Source organism: Carcharodon carcharias, chromosome 18 (assembly GCF_017639515.1).
Source record: "Carcharodon carcharias isolate sCarCar2 chromosome 18, sCarCar2.pri, whole genome shotgun sequence".
In the NCBI taxonomy this organism is placed as follows: domain Eukaryota; kingdom Metazoa; phylum Chordata; class Chondrichthyes; order Lamniformes; family Lamnidae; genus Carcharodon; species Carcharodon carcharias.
The window spans coordinates 72,245,625-72,269,622 of NC_054484.1; the positions used below are offsets into that span (position 1 = coordinate 72,245,625).

Consider the following 23,998-nt stretch of genomic DNA (forward strand, 5'->3'; position numbering starts at 1 on the left):
TTGATTTGACAACACAACAACTCTGAAACTTTATAAAGACCCAGTAATAGTTATATTATATAAATTATTAATCATCCAGCCAAATGGAATAGGATCCATAGGTACAAAAAGCATTTTTAAACAAAATGCAAATAGTACCCAAATCTGTTTAACTCCTTACACATCTACCATTTTGAATAAAGCATAAAGCATGTAGCTAACAAGGTCTAAATCCTTGATCTTTCTTTCAATATATCTCCTGTAGTTTTGCTCACGGAAAAATTGCTCTTCAGTTTGATGTCAAAGACATGTATGTTGTCATTGTGTTCATTCAAATCCTGCCCATCAAAATGCATTGCAGGAATGGTAATATAAAGATAGATATATGAAATAACATTAGTTTTCTCACCCAGATAAATAAATGTCAGACAGAATGCACTCATTACAAACCCAACCCTTGGCAGAGCCAAATAACTGGAATTGGGAGCAGAAATCAAACCATCATGTTTTTAACCAATCAGCTGGCTCTAAAGTGATACTACATAAGTATCTATAATATATTAAAAATATTAGATATGGCATTTCCTTACTTTCTATGCCATGACTTTTTGAGTTCAGTTTTCTATGCTACATTTATACCAGGAAAAGCCAATGCCAACATTTGATTGTCTCACTATAATTGCAGGCTGTATCTTCCGATTTGCGAGCGGGGTTGGGGAGGGGCTCGCCGTCACATAAAGTGACGGGGGGTAACGTCGGGCGGGCATCCCGTCACCCCACGTCACTTACATTTTCAGGTCGGCAGGCATGCAGCTGAGTTGGTTGCACGCCAGCTGACCTGTCAACGGCCACTTAAGCCATTAATAAAGTAATTGAATTAATCAATGGACCTGCCCGTCCAACCTTAAGATTGGTGGGCAGACCGGGAGCCTAGGCAGGCTTCCGAAAAAGCATGAAACCTCATCCACGGGCGGGATGAGGTTTCATGAGGGTATTAAAATTTGTATTAAATGTCTAAATAAAAGAAATTGATATATCCCAGCTCATGTGACAGTGGCACATGAAGGGACATGTCATTGATTTTTTTTTCTAATCTTTATTCAATGTTTCAAACCTGAGCCGATCTCCCTGAGGCAGCATTTTGCCTCAGGGAGATCTGTATGCTCTTTCGCGCACATGCACAAAAGAGCACATTCCCAGCTCTGGGAATCCCCTCCACCCAACACAGGGAGCACATAGTGCTTCCTGGCAGGCACCAACTGGGGGCGCCGATCGGGAACCCGCCCACTCCTGCACAGCCCCCACAACAGGGGGGAAGATCCTGCCCTAGGTGACATTGATGAGCTTACCCCTACCTGTTTTCCACCTACACAGTCTCTACCTGCTAGACAACTCAAGTGTACTCTGTGCTGCTGCTCGACTGTGCAACTCACGCCTGACAATGTAAATAGGCCAACTGCCAAACATATTGCTATTAAAAAATGAGAAAAGAATGGTTATGAATTTAAGGGCAAAATTTTACGTCCTGCGGGCGGGGGTGCGCCCAACCCAATCGGGCGTGAAGTCGCACGAGATGATGTTGGCAAGCATCCCGATATCACCGCGTACTCGTGCAAAATTCACTGGGCAGGTGCGTGCAAGAGTCGGAAGCGTGCCTGCCAACAATTAAGAGGGCAATTAAGCCCATTAAAGGCGCACTTTTCTACTATTCTTCATGGCCTGTCCAACCTTACAGTTGGCGGGTAGGCGAATCGGTCAGGCAGTCTTTGCATTTTTCATCAAACCTCATCCAAGGGCAGGATGAAATCTCCGTTAGGAAATAAAATAAAAATAAATATCTGTTGACAGCATTTTTATGAGACTTGCTTTCAGATGCTTGGTTGTGATGCATGGACATATTTTTGCAGCTTTTTACAGCTTTATTTCATTATTTGCAGGTCTGCAGCTCCCTGAGGCAGCTGTCCGCCTTCAGGATGCTCTCTTGCAGCACTCACCTGCGCCCACAGTGACGTTGTCACCTGCCCTCTTCCCTCCCCCGCCCTGGCAGCACTGAGCTTTTAAAAGAGCCATTAATTGGCCAGCCAGCGTGAAATCGCATTTGGGGGCCGATCGTGGTTGGCAGTCTGTTTCCTGGCCGCTCCCGATGCGCCCAATGACTGAAAAATTCAGGTCTAAGTTTTAATACAAAGTACGCCCCAGTTGTAAATTGAGACAGGGAGATAGCTTTCTTGCAAAGCTCACTCTTAACTTATCTCTCGACCATCCTCCAGTAGCCCTCTAATCCTACTTTTTTAATTAAATTATTTATTTTTAAAAATTCTCAACTCTGCCTAACTTGGGCCTTCCTGCTCCTGACTCTAGACCTGCTCCCAAACCTTCCCACTGCTTTGAAGCCCATTCTAGGTCCTGAAGAGCTTTATAAGAAACTTTATTAAATAATAAAGACTCAGGGTCTATTCATGCTCCAGCCTCTGCTTGCCTCCGGGTCACCCATTCTCCTGACCCCATTGCCAACCCTGGCCCATTCCTTGCTCAAGGCTGCCTCATGGTATGCTTGCCCTGAACTACCTGCTCACAGCTCTGCCTCCCTCTGAATCTATAAAAACATTAAAACACTTTAATAAAAAAATTGAGGGTTGACCACTGACCCGTTTTCACCTTAAAAAAGAGTTTGTGTTCTTGCCCTGCTCCAGGTATTGCCAATCTCTGACTCATTCACTTCTTTGGCATTGTTCACAACTAGGGACCATTCCCACTTTCATAATACTTCATTTTTGAAGCCAATTTCTTGCTTCAAAAATGAAAATCCAAGGGGGTGGGGGTACCTCAGCTGCTTCCTTGATGTCCAAGATCTGACTGATGCAATTCGCATATAGACCTATAAATGTGGAAACAGCCTGCCTGCCAGAAACCAGCCTCACCCCTACAGTTACTGTGTTATCTCCTCTCCCCACCACAGAAAACATTGTTCCTATCATCTGCCTTCAGAAAAGAATAGAAAAGACAAAGAAAGAAACAGAAAAAGGCTGGGAGAAATGAATACAGGAAGCAGAAGAGCAACAAAAGTGCAATGAAAGCAGGAGAGAGAAAAGCAGAAGAGAAAGAGTCAGAAGCAATGAAACAGAAGAGGACAGAGAGAGAAATATTAACACAGAAGAGAAAGATAAGAAGGAGACCATTAGTTCTGAATTACCATGCATAGCACCACAGGAGGTCAACTAATGAGGTCGAGAGCAATTCTGCTTTTTAAAATTTAAACAAATCTTTTTCTAATCTTTATTAGCAGCTTTATTTTGCTTTAAATAAACTATCTTTGCATGATGTAAATTACCTGTAAAGGAAATTCTTGTAATTCAGTATTGATATGGAAGTAATGTACTATACTGTCAAGCTGTGCTACTCTTCACAAGCAAAGGCAAACACATGCATACAGACATTTCATTTCCTTTCCTTGGGGAGTTCCACTGAACTCACCAAGCCCATCATATCTGTGACACATCTGCCAGAGAAATGACCAAAATGATATGAAGGAAGATCATTACTGCTTTGCCACTGGGATTACAGTTATTGGCTTTTTTCTAAAATATGCTTTTATTCTACTATTTTCCATTTCCTTTCTTCTAAGCACCATTCGCCTGGAAGTTGTGGATTTTCTGCACTCAGATTATTAATACCACCCTTGCCCCAGTTGCTAGGAAGTTCAGTGAGCAGTCAAAATGATTTTCTCTCCCTGCCAGGCTTCCAATTTACAACTCCCCCTTTGAACTATATCTGAGATTTACTTCAGATTCAGTTTCACACCCTACTTGATTTTACGCTCCATTGAGGTTAGCGAAGTGGAAAATCGGGTGAGCTGTAAAACAAATGTCCAACCTGAACCCATTCCATTCCTACCAGATGGCTTAAGTTAAATCAGGGGTAAAGAATGGGGCAATACTGGGTACAAGTATGCATGTTGGACCATCATTAGCATCATAGAATCGTAGAAACTTATACACAGAAAGAGGCCAATTGTGCCTGTGGTGACTCTTTGAAAGAGCAGTAATGCTTAATACCCTGCTTTCAGTCCATAATCCTGTAAGGTTTTCATCCCCAAGTAGCTGTCCAACTCCCTTTTAATATTATTTATGGAATCAGCTTCCATGTCCTTTTCAGGTAGAGCATTCCAGATCCCAAAAATTCTGAGAAAAACTTTCCTAATTTCCGCTCTAGATCTTTGACCAATGATTTTAAATATATGACCTTGGGTTATTGACACATTCACCAGAGGGAATAACTGTTTTCCATCTACTCTAGCAAAACCTCAGCATGGTCATTTACAGGGAGAGAGAGTGAGAGAAACAGCGTGGTCATTTACAGGGAGAGAATGTGAGAAAAACAGCATGGTCATTTACAGGGAATGTTAGATAAACAGCGTGGTCATTTACAGGTGAGAAAGTGTGAGAGAAACAGCATGGTCATTTACAGGGTGAGTGTGAGAGAGAAATAGCGTGGTCATTTACAGCAAGGGAGTATGGAGAGCAGCTGATTGGTGAGTGGGATTGGTGAGTATTTCTAGTCTTTAAAGTAAAAGTAAGGACTTTAGTTTGTGTTTAGATCTCTAGTCTTTTTTTTCTCTTTTCTTAAAGATAGCTTGTTAAGTATAAAATTGACACTGGTGTGTACAAAAAAAAATTATAATAAAGTGTGAAGAATGGGAATACTAGAGTAATTAATTAATAAATTGAATAAAATACGATAGCGATGGCAGGACAGGTGATGTGTTGCTGCTACAGCACATTGGGCTGCTGGACGCCAAGGTGATCTAGAGTGAACACATCTATACCAAGTGTTTGCAGCTCGAGGAACTTCAGATCCGAGTTAAGGAGCTGGAGTCCAAGCTGCAGACATTGTGCCACATCAGGGAGGGGGAAAGCTATCTGGAGACTTTGCTCCAGGAGGCAGTCACCCCTCTCAGATTAGGTAATTCAAATTTGGTCTGTGATCAGGGACAGGAGAGTGTGACTGCAGGTGAAGCAGGTTTGGTGACTGAGAGGGTAGCGTTTGAGGAGCCTCAGCCCCTGCAACTGTCCAACAGTTACAAGGTTCTTGCAAGCTGTGTAGATGAGGACCACAGGGAGGATAAGCGAACTGACCACGGCATCGTGGTACAGGGAGCCATTCAAGTGAGGGGAGGAAATAGGAGCGTAGTGGTGGTAGGAGTATAATTAGGGGGATAGATACTGTTCTCTGCAGCCGTGAGCGTGAGTCCTGAAGGCTGTGTTGCCTGCCTGGTGTCAGGGTTAAGGACATCTCAGAGCTGGAGAGGAACTTGGAATGGGAGGGGAGGGATCCAGTTGTCAACATCCATGTTGGTATCAACGACATTGATAGGACTAGAAAGGAGGTTCTGCTGAAATAATTTGAACAGGAGCTAAATTAAAAAGCAAAATCTCCAAGGTAATAATCTCAGGATTGCTGCTTGAACCACAGGCAAATTGGCACAGGATAAATAAAGTCAAGAAGGTGGCTCAGGGATTGGTGTGGGAGGAATGGGTTTCAGTTCATGGGGCACTGGCACCAGTACTGGGGTAGAAGGGAGCTTTTCTGGTGGGACGGGCTTCACTTGAACCGCGCTGGGACCAGTTTCCTGGCGAACGAAATAACTAGAGCTGTAGAGAGGGCTTTAAACTAATTGGAGGGGGTGGGAGGGTTCTGGAAAGGGAATACGTGAGCTTAAAAAGCAAAAGGACATGGCAGCCTTGCAGGGCAACTATTTAGGTAAGGATACTCGATACGATAGATATACGATACTCGTAACGAGATGAGTGTGACAGGAAGGGACAGAGCGTACAAATATAAAAAAAAGCAGCAAATAGGGTCAAAGGGAAAAACAATTGTAAAAAGGCAAAATTAATGGCTCTTTATTTAAATGCACGTAGCATTTGGAACAAAATAAATCAATTACCTGCACAAATGGAGGTTAATGGGTATGATCCTATAGCCATTACGGAGATGCGGTTACACGGAAATCAAAGCTGGGAACTAAATATTCAGGAGTATGTAACCTTTCAAAAAGACAGGCAGGAAGGAAAGGGTGGTGAAGTAGCTTTGTTAGTATGAGATGGAATAAGTACGATAGCAAGAAAGGATCTTGGATTAGAAGCAGAATCCATATGGGTGGAGGTAAGAAATAGCAAGGGGAGGAAGACACTGGTGGGAGTATTCTAAAGGCCTACTGACAGTAGCTATACTGCAGGACAGAGACTAAATCAGGAGATAATGAGGGCATGTAAAAAGGCAGCACATTAATCATGGGTGACTTTAATATTCATGTAGATTGGGAAAATCAAATTGGCAGAAGTAGACACAAGCAAAAATTCATAGAGTGTATTCAGGACAGTTGCTTAGAACAATATAAAAACAGAATTACCTGGAAAAACTCAGCAGGTCTGGCAGCATCGGCGGAGAAGAAAAGAGTTGACGTTTCGAGTCCTCATGACCCTTCGACAGAACTTGAGTTCGAGTCCAGGAAAGAGCTGAAATATAAGCTGGTTTAAGGTGTGTGTGTGGGGGGCGGAGAGATAGAGAGACAGAGAGGTGGAGGGGGTTGGTGTGGTTGTAGCGACAAACAAGCAGTGATAGAAGCAGATCATCAAAAGATGTCAACAACAATAGTACAATAGAACACATAGGTGTTAAAGTTAAAGTTGGTGATATTATCTAAACGAATGTGCTAATTAAGAATGGATGGTAGGGCACTCAAGGTATAGCTCTAGTGGGTTTTTTTTTTATTTTATATAATGGAAATAGGTGGGAAAAGGAAAATCTTTATAATTTATTGGGAAAAAAAAAGGGGGAAACAGAAAGGGGGTGGGGATGGGGGAGGGGACTCACGACCTAAAGTTGTTGAATTCAATATTCAGTCCGGAAGGCTGTAAAGTCCCTAGTCGGAAGATGAGGTGTTGTTCCTCCAGTTTGCGTTGGACTTCACTGGAACAATGCAGCAAGCCAAGGACAGACATGTGGGCAAGAGAGCAGGGTGGAGTGTTAAAATGGCAAGCGACAGGGAGGTTTGGGTCATTCTTGCGGACAGACCGCAGGTGTTCTGCAAAGCGGTCGCCCAGTTTACGTTTGGTCTCTCCAATGTAGAGGAGACCACATTGGGAGCAACGAATGCAGTAGACTAAGTTGGGGGAAATGCAAGTGAAATGCTGCTTCACTTGAAAGGAGTGTTTGGGTCCTTGGACGGTGAGGAGAGAGGAAGTGAAGGGGCAGGTGTTGCATCTTTTGCGTGGGCAAGGGGTTGTGCCATAGGAGGGGGTTGAGGAGTAGGGGGTGATGGAGGAGTGGACCAGGGTGTCCCGGAGGGAGCGATCCCTACGGAATGCCGATAAGGGGGGTGAAGGGAAGATGTGTTTGGTAGTGGCATCATGCTGGAGTTGGCGGAAATGGCGGAGGATGATCCTTTGAATGCGGAGGCTGGTGGGGTGATAAGTGAGGACAAGGGGGACCCTATCATGTTTCTGGGAGGGAGGAAAAGGAGTGAGGGCGGATGCGCGGGAGATGGGCCGGACACGGTTGAGGGCCCTGTCAACGACCGTGGGTGGAAAACCTCGGTTAAGGAAGAAGGAGGACATGTCAGAGGAACTGTTTTTGAATGTAGCATCATCGGAACAGATGCGACGGAGGCGAAGGAACTGAGAGAATGGGATGGAGTCCTTACAGGAAGTGGGGTGTGAGGAGCTGTAGTCGAGATAGCTGTGGGTGTCGGTGGGTTTGTAATGGATATTGGTGGACAGTCTATCACCAGAGATTGAGACAGAGAGGTCAAGGAAGGGAAGGGAAGTGTCAGAGATGGACCACGTGAAAATGATGGAGGGGTGGAGATTGGAAGCAAAATTAATAAATTTTTCCAAGTCCTGACGAGAGCATGAAGCAGCACCAAAGTAATCATCGATGTACCGGAGAAAGAGTTGTGGAAGGGGGCCGGAGTAGGACTGCAACAAGGAATGTTCCACATACCCCATAAAGAGACAGGGTATGTGGAACATTCCTTGTTGCAGTCCTACTCCGGCCCCCTTCCACAACTCTTTCTCCGGTACATCGATGATTACTTTGGTGCTGCTTCATGCTCTCGTCAGGACTTGGAAAAATTTATTAATTTTGCTTCCAATCTCCACCCCTCCATCATTTTCACGTGGTCCATCTCTGACACTTCCCTTCCCTTCCTTGACCTCTCTGTCTCAATCTCTGGTGATAGACTGTCCACCAATATCCATTACAAACCCACCGACACCCACAGCTATCTCGACTACAGCTCCTCACACCCCACTTCCTGTAAGGACTCCATCCCATTCTCTCAGTTCCTTCGCCTCCGTCGCATCTGTTCCGATGATGCTACATTCAAAAACAGTTCCTCTGACATGTCCTCCTTCTTCCTTAACCGAGGTTTTCCACCCACGGTCGTTGACAGGGCCCTCAACCGTGTCCGGCCCATCTCCCGCGCATCCGCCCTCACTCCTTCTCCTCCCTCCCAGAAACATGATAGGGTCCCCCTTGTCCTCACTTATCACCCCACCAGCCTCCGCATTCAAAGGATCATCCTCCGCCATTTCCGCCAACTCCAGCATGATGCCACTACCAAACACATCTTCCCTTCACCCCCCTTATCGGCATTCCATAGGGATCGCTCCCTCCGGGACACCCTGGTCCACTCCTCCATCACCCCCTACTCCTCAACCCCCTCCTATGGCACAACCCCTTGCCCACGCAAAAGATGCAACACCTGCCCCTTCACTTCCTCTCTCCTCACCGTCCAAGGACCCAAACACTCCTTTCAAGTGAAGCAGCATTTCACTTGCATTTCCCCCAACTTAGTCTACTGCATTCGTTGCTCCCAATGTGGTCTCCTCTACATTGGAGAGACCAAACGTAAACTGGGCGACCGCTTTGCAGAACACCTGCGGTCTGTCCGCAAGAATGACCCAAACCTCCCTGTCGCTTGCCATTTTAACACTCCACCCTGCTCTCTTGCCCACATGTCTGTCCTTGGCTTGCTGCATTGTTCCAGTGAAGCCCAACGCAAACTGGAGGAACAACACCTCATCTTCCGACTAGGGACTTTACAGCCTTCCGGACTGAATATTGAATTCAACAACTTTAGGTCGTGAGTCCCCTCCCCCATCCCCACCCCCTTTCTGTTTCCCCCTTCTTTTTTTTCCCAATAAATTATAAAGATTTTCCTTTTCCCACCTATTTCCATTATATAAAATAAAAAAAAAACCCACTAGAGCTATACCTTGAGTGCCCTACCATCCATTCTTAATTAGCACATTCGTTTAGATAATATCACCAACTTTAACTTTAACACCTATGTGTTCTATTGTACTATTGTTGTTGACATCTTTTGATGATCTGCTTCTATCACTGCTTGTTTGTCGCTACAACCACACCAACCCCCTCCACCTCTCTGTCTCTCTATCTCTCCGCCCCCCACACACACACCTTAAACCAGCTTATATTTCAGCTCTTTCCTGGACTCGAACTCAAGTTCTGTCGAAGGGTCATGAGGACTCGAAACGTCAACTCTTTTCTTCTCCGCCGATGCTGCCAGACCTGCTGAGTTTTTCCAGGTAATTCTGTTTTTGTTTTGGATTTCCAGCATCCGCAGTTTTTTTGTTTTTATGCTTAGAACAATATGTTGTAAATCCAACCAGGGATCAGGCTATTTTGGATCTGGTAATGTGTAATGAGGCAGGTTTAATAAATGATCTCAGAGTGAAATATCTCCTAGGAAACAGTGACCATAATATGGTAGGATTTAGCATTCAGTTTAAGAGTGACTAGTGGAGTGCCACAGGGATCAGTGCTGGGGCCTCAATTATTTACAATATATATGAATGACTTAGATGAGGGAAGTGAATGTACTATCGCCAAGTTTGCGGATGCCATAAAAATAAGTGGGAAAGCAAGTGGTGAGGATGACACAAGGAGTCTACAGAGGGATATAGATAGATTAAGTGAGTGGGCAAAAAAGTGGCAGGTGGAATATACTGTGGGAAAATGTGAGGTTATGCACTTTGGCAGGAAGAACAGAGGAGCTAAATATTATTCAAATGCAGAAAGATTGCGGATGGCAGCAGCACAGACGGATTTAGGAGTCCTTGTGCATGAATCCCAAAAAGCTAACATACAAGTTCAACAGGTAATAGGGAAGGCAAATGGAATGTTGGCCTTTATTTCAAAGGGAATGGAGTATAAAAATAGGGAAGTCTTGCTAAAATTATACAAGGCACTAATTAGGCCACACCTAGAATACTGTGTACAGTTTTGGTCCCCTTATCTAAGGAAAGATATACTGGCGTTGGAGGAAGTCCAGAGAAGCCTCACTAGGTTGATCCCAAGTATGAAGGGATTTTCTTATAAGGAGAGGTTGAGTAGGTTGGGCCTGTACTCATTAGAATTTAGAAGAGTGAGAGACGACCTTATTGAAACGTATAAGATTCTTAGGGGGCTTGACAGGGTAGATGCTGAGAGGTTGGTTCTCTTCGTGGGAAAGTGTAGGACCAGAGGACATAATCTCAGAGTAAGAGAGCCCCCATTTAAAATAGAGATGAGGAGGAATTTCTTCTCTCAGAGGGTAGTCAACATTTACCGCAGAAGGCTGTAGAGGCTGGGTCATTAAGTATATTCAAGGCTGAGATAGACAGATTTTTAATCAGTAAGGGAATCAAGGGTTATGGGGAAAAGTCAGAAAAGTGGAGTTGAGGATTATCAGATAAGCCATGATCTCATTGAATGGCGATGCATACTCAATGGGCCAAATGGCCTACTTCTGCTCCTACGTCGTATGATCTTATGATCTAATCTCTCATTAGCTTGAAAACTTCAATTGGGTCATCCCTTAACCTTCTCTGTTCCAAGGCCAATAGTCCTAACTTTTCCAACCTCTCTTAGTTGAAGTGTCTCATCCCTAGTAATCTAAGTCCCTTACATTTTTCCTGAAGTGTGGTGTCCAAAATTGTGCAAGATGCTCCAGCTGAGGCTTAACCGGTAATTTATGAAATTCTATCACTATTTCTATGCTTTTATATTCTACGCATCTAGTTACAAACCCAAGTAACCTGTATGTTTTTTTAACCACCTTATCAATTTGCCCATCTTTGTATGGACACAGAGGTCTTATCTACACTTTTCAAAATCTTGCAATCAACAACATACTGTCTCTCCATATTAGTCCTTCAAGATTGCATCATTTCACATTTCCCTGCATTGAGCACCATCTGCTATGTTTCTTCCCATTTCACCATCCTTTCTATGTCATTCTGAAGTCCATAGCTAGTCTCATCCCTATCTGTTATTTCGCCAAGTTTTGTCCTCATCTGCAAACTTTATAATGCTGCTCTAGCCTAGGTTACAATAAAAACTGAAGAAAGTAATGTTCCAAAAATGGATTCTTGGGAAACATCATTGCAAACCAATCTTAAAAAACATTGTGCAGTGTCTCCACACAATGCTCACGATATATTTCATATTCCATTCTATTCTATGTGTACTTTGCTCAAAAGCACATCATTTGCTCAATGTCAGCTGATGCTTTATCCTGAGCTATTTATTTGTCAGTTTTTGTCAGTGATGGTTTGCCATTGCCTTCCACTCTCAGGGGGAGGGCAAGAAGGTGAGCCCCAAGTCTACCTCAGCTAGAATAGGAATTGAACCCATGATGTTGGCATTATTCTGAACCATACACTAGGCAACTGAGCTAACAAGCCCCACTCTGCATATAACGGTCACCATAAATATGTCCTTAATTTGTTTTTTATTCGTCCATGGGATGTGAGCTGGTAAGGCCAACACTTATTGCTCATACCTAATGGCCCTTGAAAAGGTGCTGGTGAGCCACCTTGAACTGCTGCAGTCCATGTCAGGTGCAGGTACACCACAGTGTTGCTAAGGACGGAGTTCCAGAACCCAGTGACAGTGCAGGAATGGCAAAATATTAAGTCAGAATGGTGTGTGATCTGGAGGTGAACTTACAGGTAGCGGTGTTGCCATGCATTTGCTGCTTGTGTCCTTCCAGGTGGCTTTAGAAGGTGTTGTTGAAGGAATTTTGCTCCTGAGCAGAAGAGTTGCTGCAGTGCATCTTGTAGATGGTACATACTGCTGTCACTGTGTGCAGGTGTGGGAGGGAGTGTTTGTTTAAGGTAGTAGATGGCGTGCCAATCAAGCATTGTTCTGGATGCTGTTGAGCTTCTTGAGTGTTGTTGGAGCTGCACTCATCCAGGCAAGTGGAAAGTATTCCATCACACTCCTGACATGTGTCTTGTAGATGGTGAACAGGGTTGGGGAGTCAGAAGGTGAGTTAGTCGCCAGAGATTTCCCAGCCTTTGCTTCCCAGCTCTTATAGTCACACTATTTATATGGCTGTTCCAATTAAGTTTCTGGTCAATGGTAACCCCCCCAGGATTTGATGGTTGGGGATTCAGTGCTGTTTATGCCGTTGAACATCAAGGGGAGATGGTCAGGTTCTCTCTTATTGGAGATAGATAGCTATAGGTAACTTTGGAGATAAATGCCTGGCATTTATGTGGCGCAAATGTTATTTGTCATTTCTCAGCCCAAGATTAGGGGCCCGATTTTCACTCCCGAGTCAGGTGTGCAGAGATGGGGGAATTCCCGGCTCTGCAAACCTGGCCTTTAAAAATGGCCATTGCAGTTGGGATATTTGTTCCGGGGGCAGGCTGGATCGGAAGTCAGGCCCACTGTCCCTGGAACAAGCACAGAGGCTGCCCAGTGTGGAGGTTGACTGGACGGAAGGCCTTTTTTTAAGTTTTTTTTAAAGAAAACAAAAAGCAGCCCTCGTCCCAGTTACACCCACACATTTTTATGCCCATCCATGCCAATCTAGGCCACCTCATGCCCACAGCCCCAAGGACCCTTATACCCCTATGCCAACCTATTCACCTCTACCAACCCCATGGCCCCTCATACCCCCAATGCCCCCATATCCCCATGGTCTTTCACAGCCCCGGACAGAATTTTCCATGCCCATTAGCAGCAGATTTGGCAGCCTGAGCTGACAATATGGTGGGAAGGCCAAAGGTTATGAAACCGTCAATGGCAGGATGCGTTTCCCGTTGATATGTTTCACAACAGCATATATAAGGAGTGCACCCGGCGAGCTGTACTTCGAGGGGAACTTAGAGGTGAGTGTCCAGTAACGTCACGTAGCACTCATGAGGGCTGCCTGTTGGACTTCAAGGATGAGGCATTGAGGCACCACGCATTCGGACAAGTCACATTTTCCCAGCTGGCCGACAGTGCGGTGCTGGGGCAAGGTTGCCCTGCGGTTGAGGTGACATTGGGCGGGTGTGGTGGTGGTGCAAATGCTGCCTTATGGTTCAGGCAAGTTGTGGGGGGTGGGAGCAAGCGATGCACTGTGGTTGAGGCGAGATGGGTGGGGAGGGGTCAAAGGTTGCACTGCGGTTGAGGTGACTTGTGGGGTTGAATGGGTTGCCCTGTGGTTGAAGGTAGTGCACAAGTACGTGCAGGGTTGGGGGGGTGGGGAGAGGCCATGTATTAGGAAAACCTTTATACAGTGACCATTCCTGTGCAGCTGAGAGTTCAGGCACAGCCACATTGACATGCTTGGAGTCGGGCCTCTAGCTTATCTGCCCACTCAAGCAATGCAGAGGCATGAAAGTGCCACCAAGTGCTCCAAAGCTTTTCACCCCTCAGGCACAGACTGCAAACTAATGAGCGTTTTAGTGAACTGCGGAACAATTGGACACCTGTGCACATTGTACAATCTCCTTGCTAAAGATGGCCATGGAACAGTCACTGGTGGAGGCGCTCACAGCCCCTTGCAATGTCACCATTCCAGTTTGGACCAGTCTCCCCTAATTTAACAGTGTAGCCTTGCAGTGTGGGTTGGAAAATGCCTGCATCTGAGCTGAGAGCAAAGCATGCAGTCCAGTGGGCAAAGCTGCTGCCAATTGGTCAGGTGGAGTAGGGCAGAGTTGGGTGGGATTTCTGGCAGCCATGCAGCGCACTAAACTCTAGTGATCCAAGTGGGGGCCAGCACTCTCCGGGATGTGTTAATGGGCCTTCAGACTTAACCAAGAGAGGTTCTTAGGACCCCCCAGCTAACTCACATGTCTCTCTCTTTCATCCTACAGGAGGAGTACAGCAAGAGCATGGAGCCTGATGATCCAGCTGTATGCCTCATGTCTTAGAGAGAGCAGAGACAAAGGAGAAGAGAGTGACCGAGGTGCCTGGCTGGGCAGAGGGAGGAGCAGCACCCTCAGGAAGGGGCAGCTGGGGCTCCCACGCACACAGCTGGAGAGCCACAGTGAGTTGTCACTGGTTGGCGGCTAGCTGGACCCAGGGTCTATAGATGCCACCCTTCATTCCTGCAAATGATCAAGAACCAGTGCTGCCAAAGATTGCACATGTCTAGGGAACTGATCGGTCACATCTATTGCAGGATTTGGTGCCACAGGGACATGGAGGGCATCCATTGACAGTGACTATGAAAGTTAATGCAGCGCTCAATTTTTACATGGGTGGCTCCTTTCAGGGCTCCGCAGGTGACAACTGTGGAGTATCGAAAGCCTCCACCCACAAATGCACCCATGAGTTCACAGATGTCATCTTTGCGAAGGCTCACAACTTTGTGCATTTCGCCTGGGACCAGGAAAGCCATGATACAAGAGCACTGGGGTTAGCCCAGATCTCAGGTGTTCCACAGGTGCAGGGTGCCATCAACTGTATTCATGTGGCGCTGAGATCTCGTGGCAACAAGCAGTCAACTGTGTCAATGGCAAGGGCCATTGAATGTGCAGCTGGTGTGTGACCACTACAAATGTATCCTGCAGGTGTGCACATGGTTTCCAGGAAGTGTCCACCACTCCTACATTCTCAATAGGTCTCAGATTCATGACGTCTTCCAGCGTCCACAGAGGCTGCAGGGATGGCTCCTCGGGGACAAGGGCTACCCACAGAAGACGTGGCTGATGACACCCGTGCAGCAGATCGAAGGTACAACGAAGCTCATGCTGCAAATTGCACCTTGGTGGAGCAAACCATCGGGATTCTGAAAATGTGTTCCGGTGCCTGGACTGGTCTAGTGGGGCCCTGCAATATAGTCCACAGTGGGTGTCACGCATCATCGTTGCCTGCTGCGCCCTTTACCACCTGGGGTGGCAACAGGGAGAGGAGTTGGCTGAGGAGGACATGGTGGAGCTGGACTCCTCCTCCGACAAGGAGAACATCAACAAGAATGGGGGTGAGGAGATGCTCGAAGACGAGGATGGCGGTAATGAGGCAGGCACACTTGGGAGGCCTTCAACATTTGACTCCAATCTGGCTGATGACAGCGCACATACCCTCTGTGATAAGGCTCCTGTTATGGAGACACAGTAGAGAGCCTAATAGTCGCTTAATTCCAAGAGGATGATGACGTGCAGTGAGGACACTCCATAGATCTTCACATTGCCTGTGAATGTCTGACTCCTGTCTGGCTGAGGGCAGCTCGCTTGCGCTCTGTGATCAGGGTCAATTCATGGAGATACAGCCGTGAAACTTTAAATGCACCTGATCTTTTGTCAGCCTTCAGTGCCTGACTCCTTCAGGAGTACTGCATCACTGGACACAGATGCTGACAAGGCAAAGGTGCAACGGTGATGTGTGACACCCACTGTGGACTATATTGTAGGGCTCCACTAGGACTGGCCCAGACATTGGAAACACATTTTCAGCATCCTGATGGTTTGCTTCACCAAGATGCGAGCTGCAGCATGAGCTTCGTTGTACCTTCGCTCTGCTGCATTCTGAGGTCACTGCATGGGTCTCATCAGCCACGTCCTCTGTGGGTCGCCCTTGTCCCTGAGGAGCCATCCCTGCAGCTTCTGTGGACCCTGGAAGATGTCAGGGATCTGAGACCTATTGAGAATGTAGGAGTTGTGAGCACTCCCTGGGAACCATGTGCAGACCTGCAGGATGCATTTGTGGTAGTCGCTCATCAGCTGAACATTCAGTGAGTGAAGCCTTGATGCCTGTCTTTACCAAGAGATTACTAATTTTGTTCAGTCTCATACTTCTCCTCCAATACCCAGTGTCCCAGCTATCCCCTATTTATATGCAATCAAGGTACTTAATTAAACAATGCCCTTCATCTGTGTCTCTTAACAATTTAAATAATATATTTAACAGTAATCAGGGGAAGATTTCCTTGCTCACTTTTGATTTGCCACTACGAGACTCCATGAGGCCAATTCCCTCACCAGGACTACAACATAAACTGGGATAATTCTAAGATTAATTATACCCACTTGATCTCAATCATAATCAAAATCTAAAGCTGAAGAACCAAATCAGAGACCCACCCATAGGCTGACAAAATCAGAGACAATCTAGAATGATAACCCAACCAGCAGTGCCATTAGCAGACAGGACATTCCTTTATACCATTCCCCAGACAAATTGAATACCAATGTCTAAGAACAGACAAAATGCTTCAATTACTATTCTGCAATGTACTAATGTGCACAACAATTTTGAAAAATCTAAATGCATCAAGAAAGTCTGTCCTCAGGCAACGTAAAATTGAAATCCACAGTGGCTTTAGAAAATATAGATCTGAATGTAAGAAAACTCTTGAAAAATATATATAAGATAGTTTTAAGAGTAAAGTATGTTTTAGGGTAAGCTGTATCCATGCTATGATTTTCTGGTGTTCATTTTATTTTGAATTAAACACCTAGTAAGAGAAACAATTTCACATGGCACGCGCTCGATGAGCCAAATGGTCTCTTTTTGTGATACAATTTTCTGGTGTTTATTTTATCATGAACTAATCTCCTGTTAAGAAAAGCTATTTCTTATGGCATAGACTTGATGTACTGAATGAGACCTTATGTACCATAATGGCTTTAAGACTCTATAATATCTAAAAACATTATTTTTTAGCTGTAATGTATCTATATTATAAGACAATAATGCACCCTTTTGTTGAATAAGTCAATTATGTAACAATCACAGCTGAATGAGAAAATAAAAATAAAGTTATTAACTTAAGTTGCCTGCCAGCATCTTCTCAGTGGAAGTAGTGCAAGATATGGGAAATAGAAAGATAAACAAAAACAAAGAAATGAAAGCAAATATATTGATTTACCAATGCCATATTTATTCCGGTAATATTCTTTTGTGAATTCATCGCAATCACAGAGAACCACCTTCCGTCCCCAGGCTTTTATCACTGTCCCAATCATCAGGTCACAATCCTTGTAGAACTCCTGGTACACATTTCCAGTCTAGACATTACAATTATAATTGCGTAAGCATGTATCAATAACTTAATGAGCCTTTTTAAATACATTATAATGAGTAAATCTTCAAGTGCTGATTTTGGTTATCTACCTTAAGGCTATCCAGGATATAGTGGCTTTCATGCCCCATTGGTGCAGTAGTGTTCAGTATTGTAGGATCTGTAATTTCACCAGGGTGATATAACCGATCTGGAACATGCTTTCAACAAAAATAGAATATTCAGAATATCAGGGAGACATTATTCATCCTGCCTTCCTCCTAGTTGCAGACACAACTCTGTCAAAGCCCAACCATACTAGATTTTGTGAAGAGCGATGAGCCAGAAGTAAGGGAGCATCTTTGCGAACAGTGATTGTAACATGATTGAAGTTGATGTTATGTTTGAGAGGGAGGAAGGAGAGTCACAAAGCTTAAGCAAGGCCGATGAAGAAATGATACATAAACTGACTGCAGTAAATGGGGCCAAACTGTTAATGGGTAAATTTCCAAACAGTGAAAGATATTCAGAGCGTTATTTGGTACAAAACCAGTACATACTACTAAAAGGCAAAAGCTTCACTGAGTAGTTAGGCAAACACAATCAACAAATGACATAAGGTACAGTATAAAATTAAAAGGGAAGACTTAAATAAATGTGAAGAAAAGGGGAACTCCAGCAGTCTGGGGAAGCAATAAAGAGCAAAAATGGAATACAAGGAAAGTATTAAGAGCTGCAAAAAGGAAAATGAGAAATACTTGCAAGGATTATCAAGGCTAACAGTAAAAGTTTTTATAAACATACGAAGAAAAAAAGAATGGCCAAGGGAAATGTGGGCCAATTAAAGATAGACACAGATGTTACTGTAATCAACAATGAGGAAGTGGCAAACTTATTAAATTAGTATTTTGCATCCGTCTTCATAGTAGATGAAAGGGACACAATAACAGTGATACAAGGGTAATTTAAAATAAATCAAGGAGAGAACTTCAGTGAATTTAATTCAAGTAAAAATATGGCATGGAGAAAATAATGAGACTTCAAATAGTCAAATCACCAGGACTTGATGTTTTCCACCCCAGGGCATTAAAAGAAATTGGTGAAGAAATTGCAGAAGCATTAGTTATTGTCTTCCAAAGCCCTCTTGAACTAGAAAATTGCAAATGTTACTCCAGTATTTAAGAAGGTTAGGAGACTGATACCATACAACTATCAGTTTAACAGCAGTTGTGGGGTAGTTACTCACTTCTGTCCTTTGGGACAGGATGGCAAAGCAGTTGGCTAAAATTGAGCTGATTAGAGAAAGAGCACAGGTTTGTGAAGGATAAATAATCCCTAAATAATCTAGTTGAATTTTTTTCAGGAGGTCACTGTTGTACGATGTTGGATACCACGCGGTAGGTCTTAATGAAGTCTTCATAGTCTTAAGTAGGTTAAGTGTATGCATTATTTAGCTACAAGAACTATGTACATGTATATATAAATGGTTCAAGCTAAGGGCTTTCTCCATGCTTGCTTGCCCTATACTAGACTGACCCCTAGGTGCAGGTCTAGTGCCTTCTTATATCACTGCCTGGGCAATACCGCACTAAGTCCCACATTAACCCTATGTGTGCCAGGCCTTTATACTACACCACCCCCCCAAGTCTTTATCCAATGTATTTCAAGTTATTTTAGTTTACCCCATGTACTTGCATCGTTATTACTACCCCATTCTTCCCCTGACCCATCAAGTCTCTGTGTTCATAGGTTCACGCAGTCTGGAGGCCTTATAACCCTTCTGTATCTCATTTGCACTACTGTTGGAGGACTGGCAGGCTCTGTCACTGCTCAGTTGATTTGGAGGTTGTTCTGGCATCTGGGTATCTTTTTATCCTCTTTTTCTGTTCCTTGATATTGAACTGTTCTTTGTTGGCTCAGCAGTTGTGGTGATAGATCAAAGCTCCAAAGTGCAGTGCCTTCCAGCCTCCAAAGTATTGATGGCACCTCCAAATAATATAAAGTAACTTCTCATCACAGGTGCTGTGGACAACCCCTTATGCACAAACAGGCAGGAAAGCAGCTGTGAGTACTGAGTGCCTATTGGCATATTTTCCTGTTATATGTAAGATATCCAGCTGTGATTCTGGAGGGAGGAGTGTGTGTATGGCAGGGCCTTTCTGAACCTCGTGTAAGCACTCTCCCACGCATGCGGAGCCTTACTCCATCACACTCATCTTACTGTCCCAAACATTTTCAAGGCTGTCTGCTAGGTTTCTCTTTTAGTGTCCATCTGAGCCTACCTGAATCTCCACCCACCCATTGATTGCACTCCCATGCAACACCAGTGCCTGTCCAACACAAGGCTCTGCTCACTTCTGACTTTGATAACCATGGTCATAGTGAAGTTTTGGATCAGCTCCCATGTCCTTTCCCCTCCCCCAGTCACCCATGTCCTTTCTCACATCATTGTTGACCTCCCCTGGCATCACCTTCCACCTCCCCACCATCATCTACCAACCTGAACCCTTGTCTTTCCAGGATGGCCAAGTGAACATGCAGGTTCCCTACCTTCCTGAGATTCCCACCCGCATCCAAATTAACATCCCCAACCTCTTCCTTTGCACCCCCAGGTACATATCTGCCTCCAAGTCCCCACCAACCGCTACCTTCTACCACTACCAACACATCCTCACACTCCCACCCCACCAGCTCCATCTGCCCCCTCTCACACTCACCATTCCCTTCTACCATGCCCATCATTAGCTTCGCTCCCCAGGAGGCAGTCAGTGACTCCACAGACCCCTCCCTTGCACATTCACCTGAACATCCCTCAGCACCCCGCCCCCCCCAACCACTTCCTCCTCCACCCTTACTCCCTTCTTCACCCTTCCTCTCTTCTCCCCCAGACACTTCCCCTTTCTGAACTGCTTCTGAACCCAGTCACCTTCCCCACACTACGAACTCCCTCCTCTCCCCCAGACACCTTCCCCCCAACTTCGAACTCCATCCTCTCCCCTGGACATCCCCCCCACTTCGAACTTCGTCCTCACCCCAGACACCTTCCCCTCTCCGAACTCCCTCCCTTACATCTTCTTCCCCCCTTACACCTACCTCCATACTTTCTGCATTCTCCCCGTTACACCCTCCTCCCCCTGTACTCCCTCCTCCCAACCTCACCACACCAACACCTTTGTTTTCCCTCCCCCCAAACCTCACCCTCCTGACATCTTTGTTTCCACCCCCTTCCAACCTCCTCCCACCCCACTCCCGGTACACCTTCCTCTCCCACTCACAGCTAGACTTTCCTCTCCCCCAACTCGCCGATCATCCATAGCAGCCCATGGTGGGGGGGGGGGGGGGGGGGGGGGGAGGGTGTGGGATGCTTGTGGGTGGAAAATGGGAGTAGGATGTATTCTTCTCATCCGTGGTTCACGGAGGCAGCTGTACCTTTAAAAGTGCAGCTGCCTTCAGATAGAAACAGTTTTGGTCACCCAGGTTTCTGAAGCATGACCCATGGGTTTTAGACATTTGAGGAGAGGTTCCAGACCCGCTGGAGTTATCTGGAGAGGTAAGGTACCCTTTTGGAGAGGTAAGGTACCCTTCTGGAGAGGTCAAGTACCCTTTGGGAGAAGTCAGGTAGCCCTTTAGGATTGTTAACAGTGGACATGAATGTGTGTAAAAATTGGATAAGGTCTGTGGAACCGTCAAGCTGTCAAATCATTTAAATCCCTTGCCATTTAAATTTTGAAAAAAAGGCAGCCTGCAGTTGAAAAAAAGTGCCTGCAATTTCAATAGATGTTGTTGACATAAAACTGAGTGCTATCTTTATGGTATTATTTCACCTATCATTATCACAGTGGGGGGCCTGTAAGTTCACAGTTTGATTGACAGCTCCAAGTGGTCATATAGATTAGCTGTCTTTGATTTGGGCTATGAATACAAATGAAGGAAATGTTTGCTTTTTTAAGGGATTAAGTACTTGAAAGGATTTAAATATATTGAGTGAGCTTTTATCAGTGAGTTTCTTTTAAATATAGTGAAATCTGTAATAAATACTTGGGATTTCATTATATTCCATCTCAGCATGGCTCCAGAAGACAGCCCATGGTGGATACTGGGTGGGTTGGCATGAAGGATGCAAGAGCAAAGGATTGGCATGAGTTGACACTAAGTGGCCACAGGGGCTATACAGGGCCATTGAGATGAGTGGGCGGAGTGGATTGGCACTAAATTGGAAGAGGGGCTATAAAGGGCCATTGGGAGTGGGTACAGGGGCATAGGTTGTCATGGAGTGTGAGGGGTCAGGGCGAGTTGGTAGATGGGCATAGGTTGGCATGGAAGATATGAGAGGTCATAGGGTGGGTTGGGGGTGTAAAGCAGCATGAGTTGGCATAGATGGGGTATGGGGAATGTGTGGGATGTGAGGGGGTGTGACGAGTGAGGGCTAGAGGGCTGTTCTCTTTTTATTGTTTTTATTACATCTGGGACAAAGCTCCCGGGACAAAAATCTGAATATTTGGGGAAGTTTCTCCTGAATCAGGTTTGTGGAGTCGGGAATTGCGGGCCTGACTCCAGTTAGCATTCGCCACCAGCCCGGAAAAAAAATCTGAACGTCTGGGGAAGTTTCTTCTGAGTCAGATTTGTGAAGTCGGGAATTGCCCTAAGTTAGGAGGCACAGTAAGTGGCGCAGGTTGAAGCAAGAAGTTATAAAGGGACATGGACATATTAAGTGTATGGGTAAAACTGGCAAATGGAGTTTGAATTCTGAAATTATCCACTTCGGATTCATGAAAGACAAATCAGAATATTTTCTAAATGATGAGGAATTAGAAATCATGGAGGAACAAAGTGATTTGGGTCTCTGTGTACACAAATCAATAAAAGATGATGGATAAGAACAAAAAACAATCAATAGGGTTATGTCAATAAGGAATATTCACCTTTATCTTAAGGGGCTGGGAGGGGAGGAAGTTATGGTTCAATTATGTAGAAACTAAGTAAGACGCTATTTAGAATACTGTGTTCAGCTCTAGGCATTGCAACTCAGGAAGGATATATTGGTCTTGGAGTGTGTACAATGCGGGTTCAACAGAATGATACCAGGGCTTCAAGAGTTCATCAACTTGCTTTACACTCCATTAAGTATAGAAGCTTAGAATTTGATCCAGAATTTGATCTAATTGAGGTGTTTAAAATTATAAAATGATTTGATGGTTAAATAAAAATAAACAACTTCCTCTGGTTGGGTATTTCATAACAAGAGAGCATAATCTTAAAATTAGAGTCAGGCTATTCAGAAGTGAAATCAGTAATGCATTTCTTCACACAGAGAATAGTAAAAATCTGGAACTCTCCCACAAAAGGCTGTGTATGCTGGGTGAATTGAAAGTTCCAAGACTAAGATTGATTGATTTTTGTTAGACAGAGGTATCAATAGTTTTGGAGCAAAGGTAGGTAAAAGGGTTTGGGGTATAGATCAGCCATGTTCTAATTAAAGGATGGATCAGGAACATGGAACTGAATGGCCTACTTATATTCCTATGTTTGGATTTTGATTGGTAAGGGGATCAAAGGTTACGGGGAGAAGATGGGAGAATGAGGTTGAGAAACTTATCAGCCATGACTGAATGGTGGAGCAGACTCAATGGGCCAAATGGCCTAATTTCTGCTCCTATGTCTTATGGTCTTATGTTTTATTTCACTGCAACTCTTTCAGCAGGACTTCAACTATTGACCCACTCCATGTCAACCACAAGAATATTCATAGCCTTGCAAATAAGGCCATTTTCATCTACCGCAAGAGAATCTATCAATAGCTTGTGGTTGGCTGGAACCTAGTCATGAACTGTGATACCTTCTACCTTATCAAAGTTTATCTGCTCAGCCACACATTGTTACAATCTCCGTAGAAACCAATAACTTTCAAAAGAGATATGAATTTACCATTGACTGACACAAAGAATTGCACAAGATTTCACATTTTAAAACTTCAACTATACAAACAAACTAAAATCGTAATCAACTAAACATTACTTAGTAGGTAGGTACAATAAACTACAGAAAAGGCACTCCCCATTAATTTCTTAACACAATTGAAAACCCCAAGCCACATGAATACATTACACCACACTCTCAGCAGAAATGTAGTCTTGTATATGAAATCCTGAGCTCCTGGCTTTAACAGAATCTCTTATCCCTGCCCCGCCAGGGTGGATCTTCCAGTAGCCTTGTAAAAGAGTCTTCACTCAATCTTCTGATTATAATCGAATGGATTTCTAGAAGCAAGGCACCCTCTGGTAACTCCTTGGTCTTTAAATCTCCACAAGCCTCATATCTTCAAACAGAGAATCCGTCCTCACCAACATTCAGCTTGGTGGTTAACACAAAAGCAGTATTTTTCCTCTGCTTGGCATAGGAGCACTTGTTTTCATTCATCTTTCCCAAATCTCTCTGACTGACCAACTCAGAGTCTGTGAGTTTGTATACAGCAAGACCAGGTACTGGACACAGGTTGCTTCCTTTGTGTCCAGATGTTAAAACTTGCGCTTTACTTTCAATACATTTTGACCCGGGCCTCAATTCCCATGACAATCAGATTATGAGGGCTTGCCTCTGGGCAGATTTCAACATCATTACCATCCCTCATTTCAAGGCATTCTGCTTTACTATAAATTAAAAAAGACAGTTTAAAACATAAACGTCTTATAAAGTCTTGCAATTGTAACAACATTCAGCTTACTGCTCTGTCTG

At 44.6% G+C, this 23,998-nt stretch overlaps 1 protein-coding gene across 1 annotated transcript in view; it reads right to left on the reverse strand.

Annotated features, from left to right (window-relative positions):
• Positions 1–23,998, reverse strand: part of efhc2 (EF-hand domain (C-terminal) containing 2) — a 118,090-nt gene that overhangs the window by 64,044 nt on the left and 30,048 nt on the right. The window contains exons 6-7 of the mRNA XM_041211811.1: positions 17,380–17,487; positions 17,135–17,273 (exon numbers count right to left, since the gene is read on the reverse strand). Coding sequence (XP_041067745.1) covers positions 17,135–17,273; positions 17,380–17,487 — 247 coding nt within the window. The remainder of the gene's footprint in view (positions 1–17,134; positions 17,274–17,379; positions 17,488–23,998) is intronic.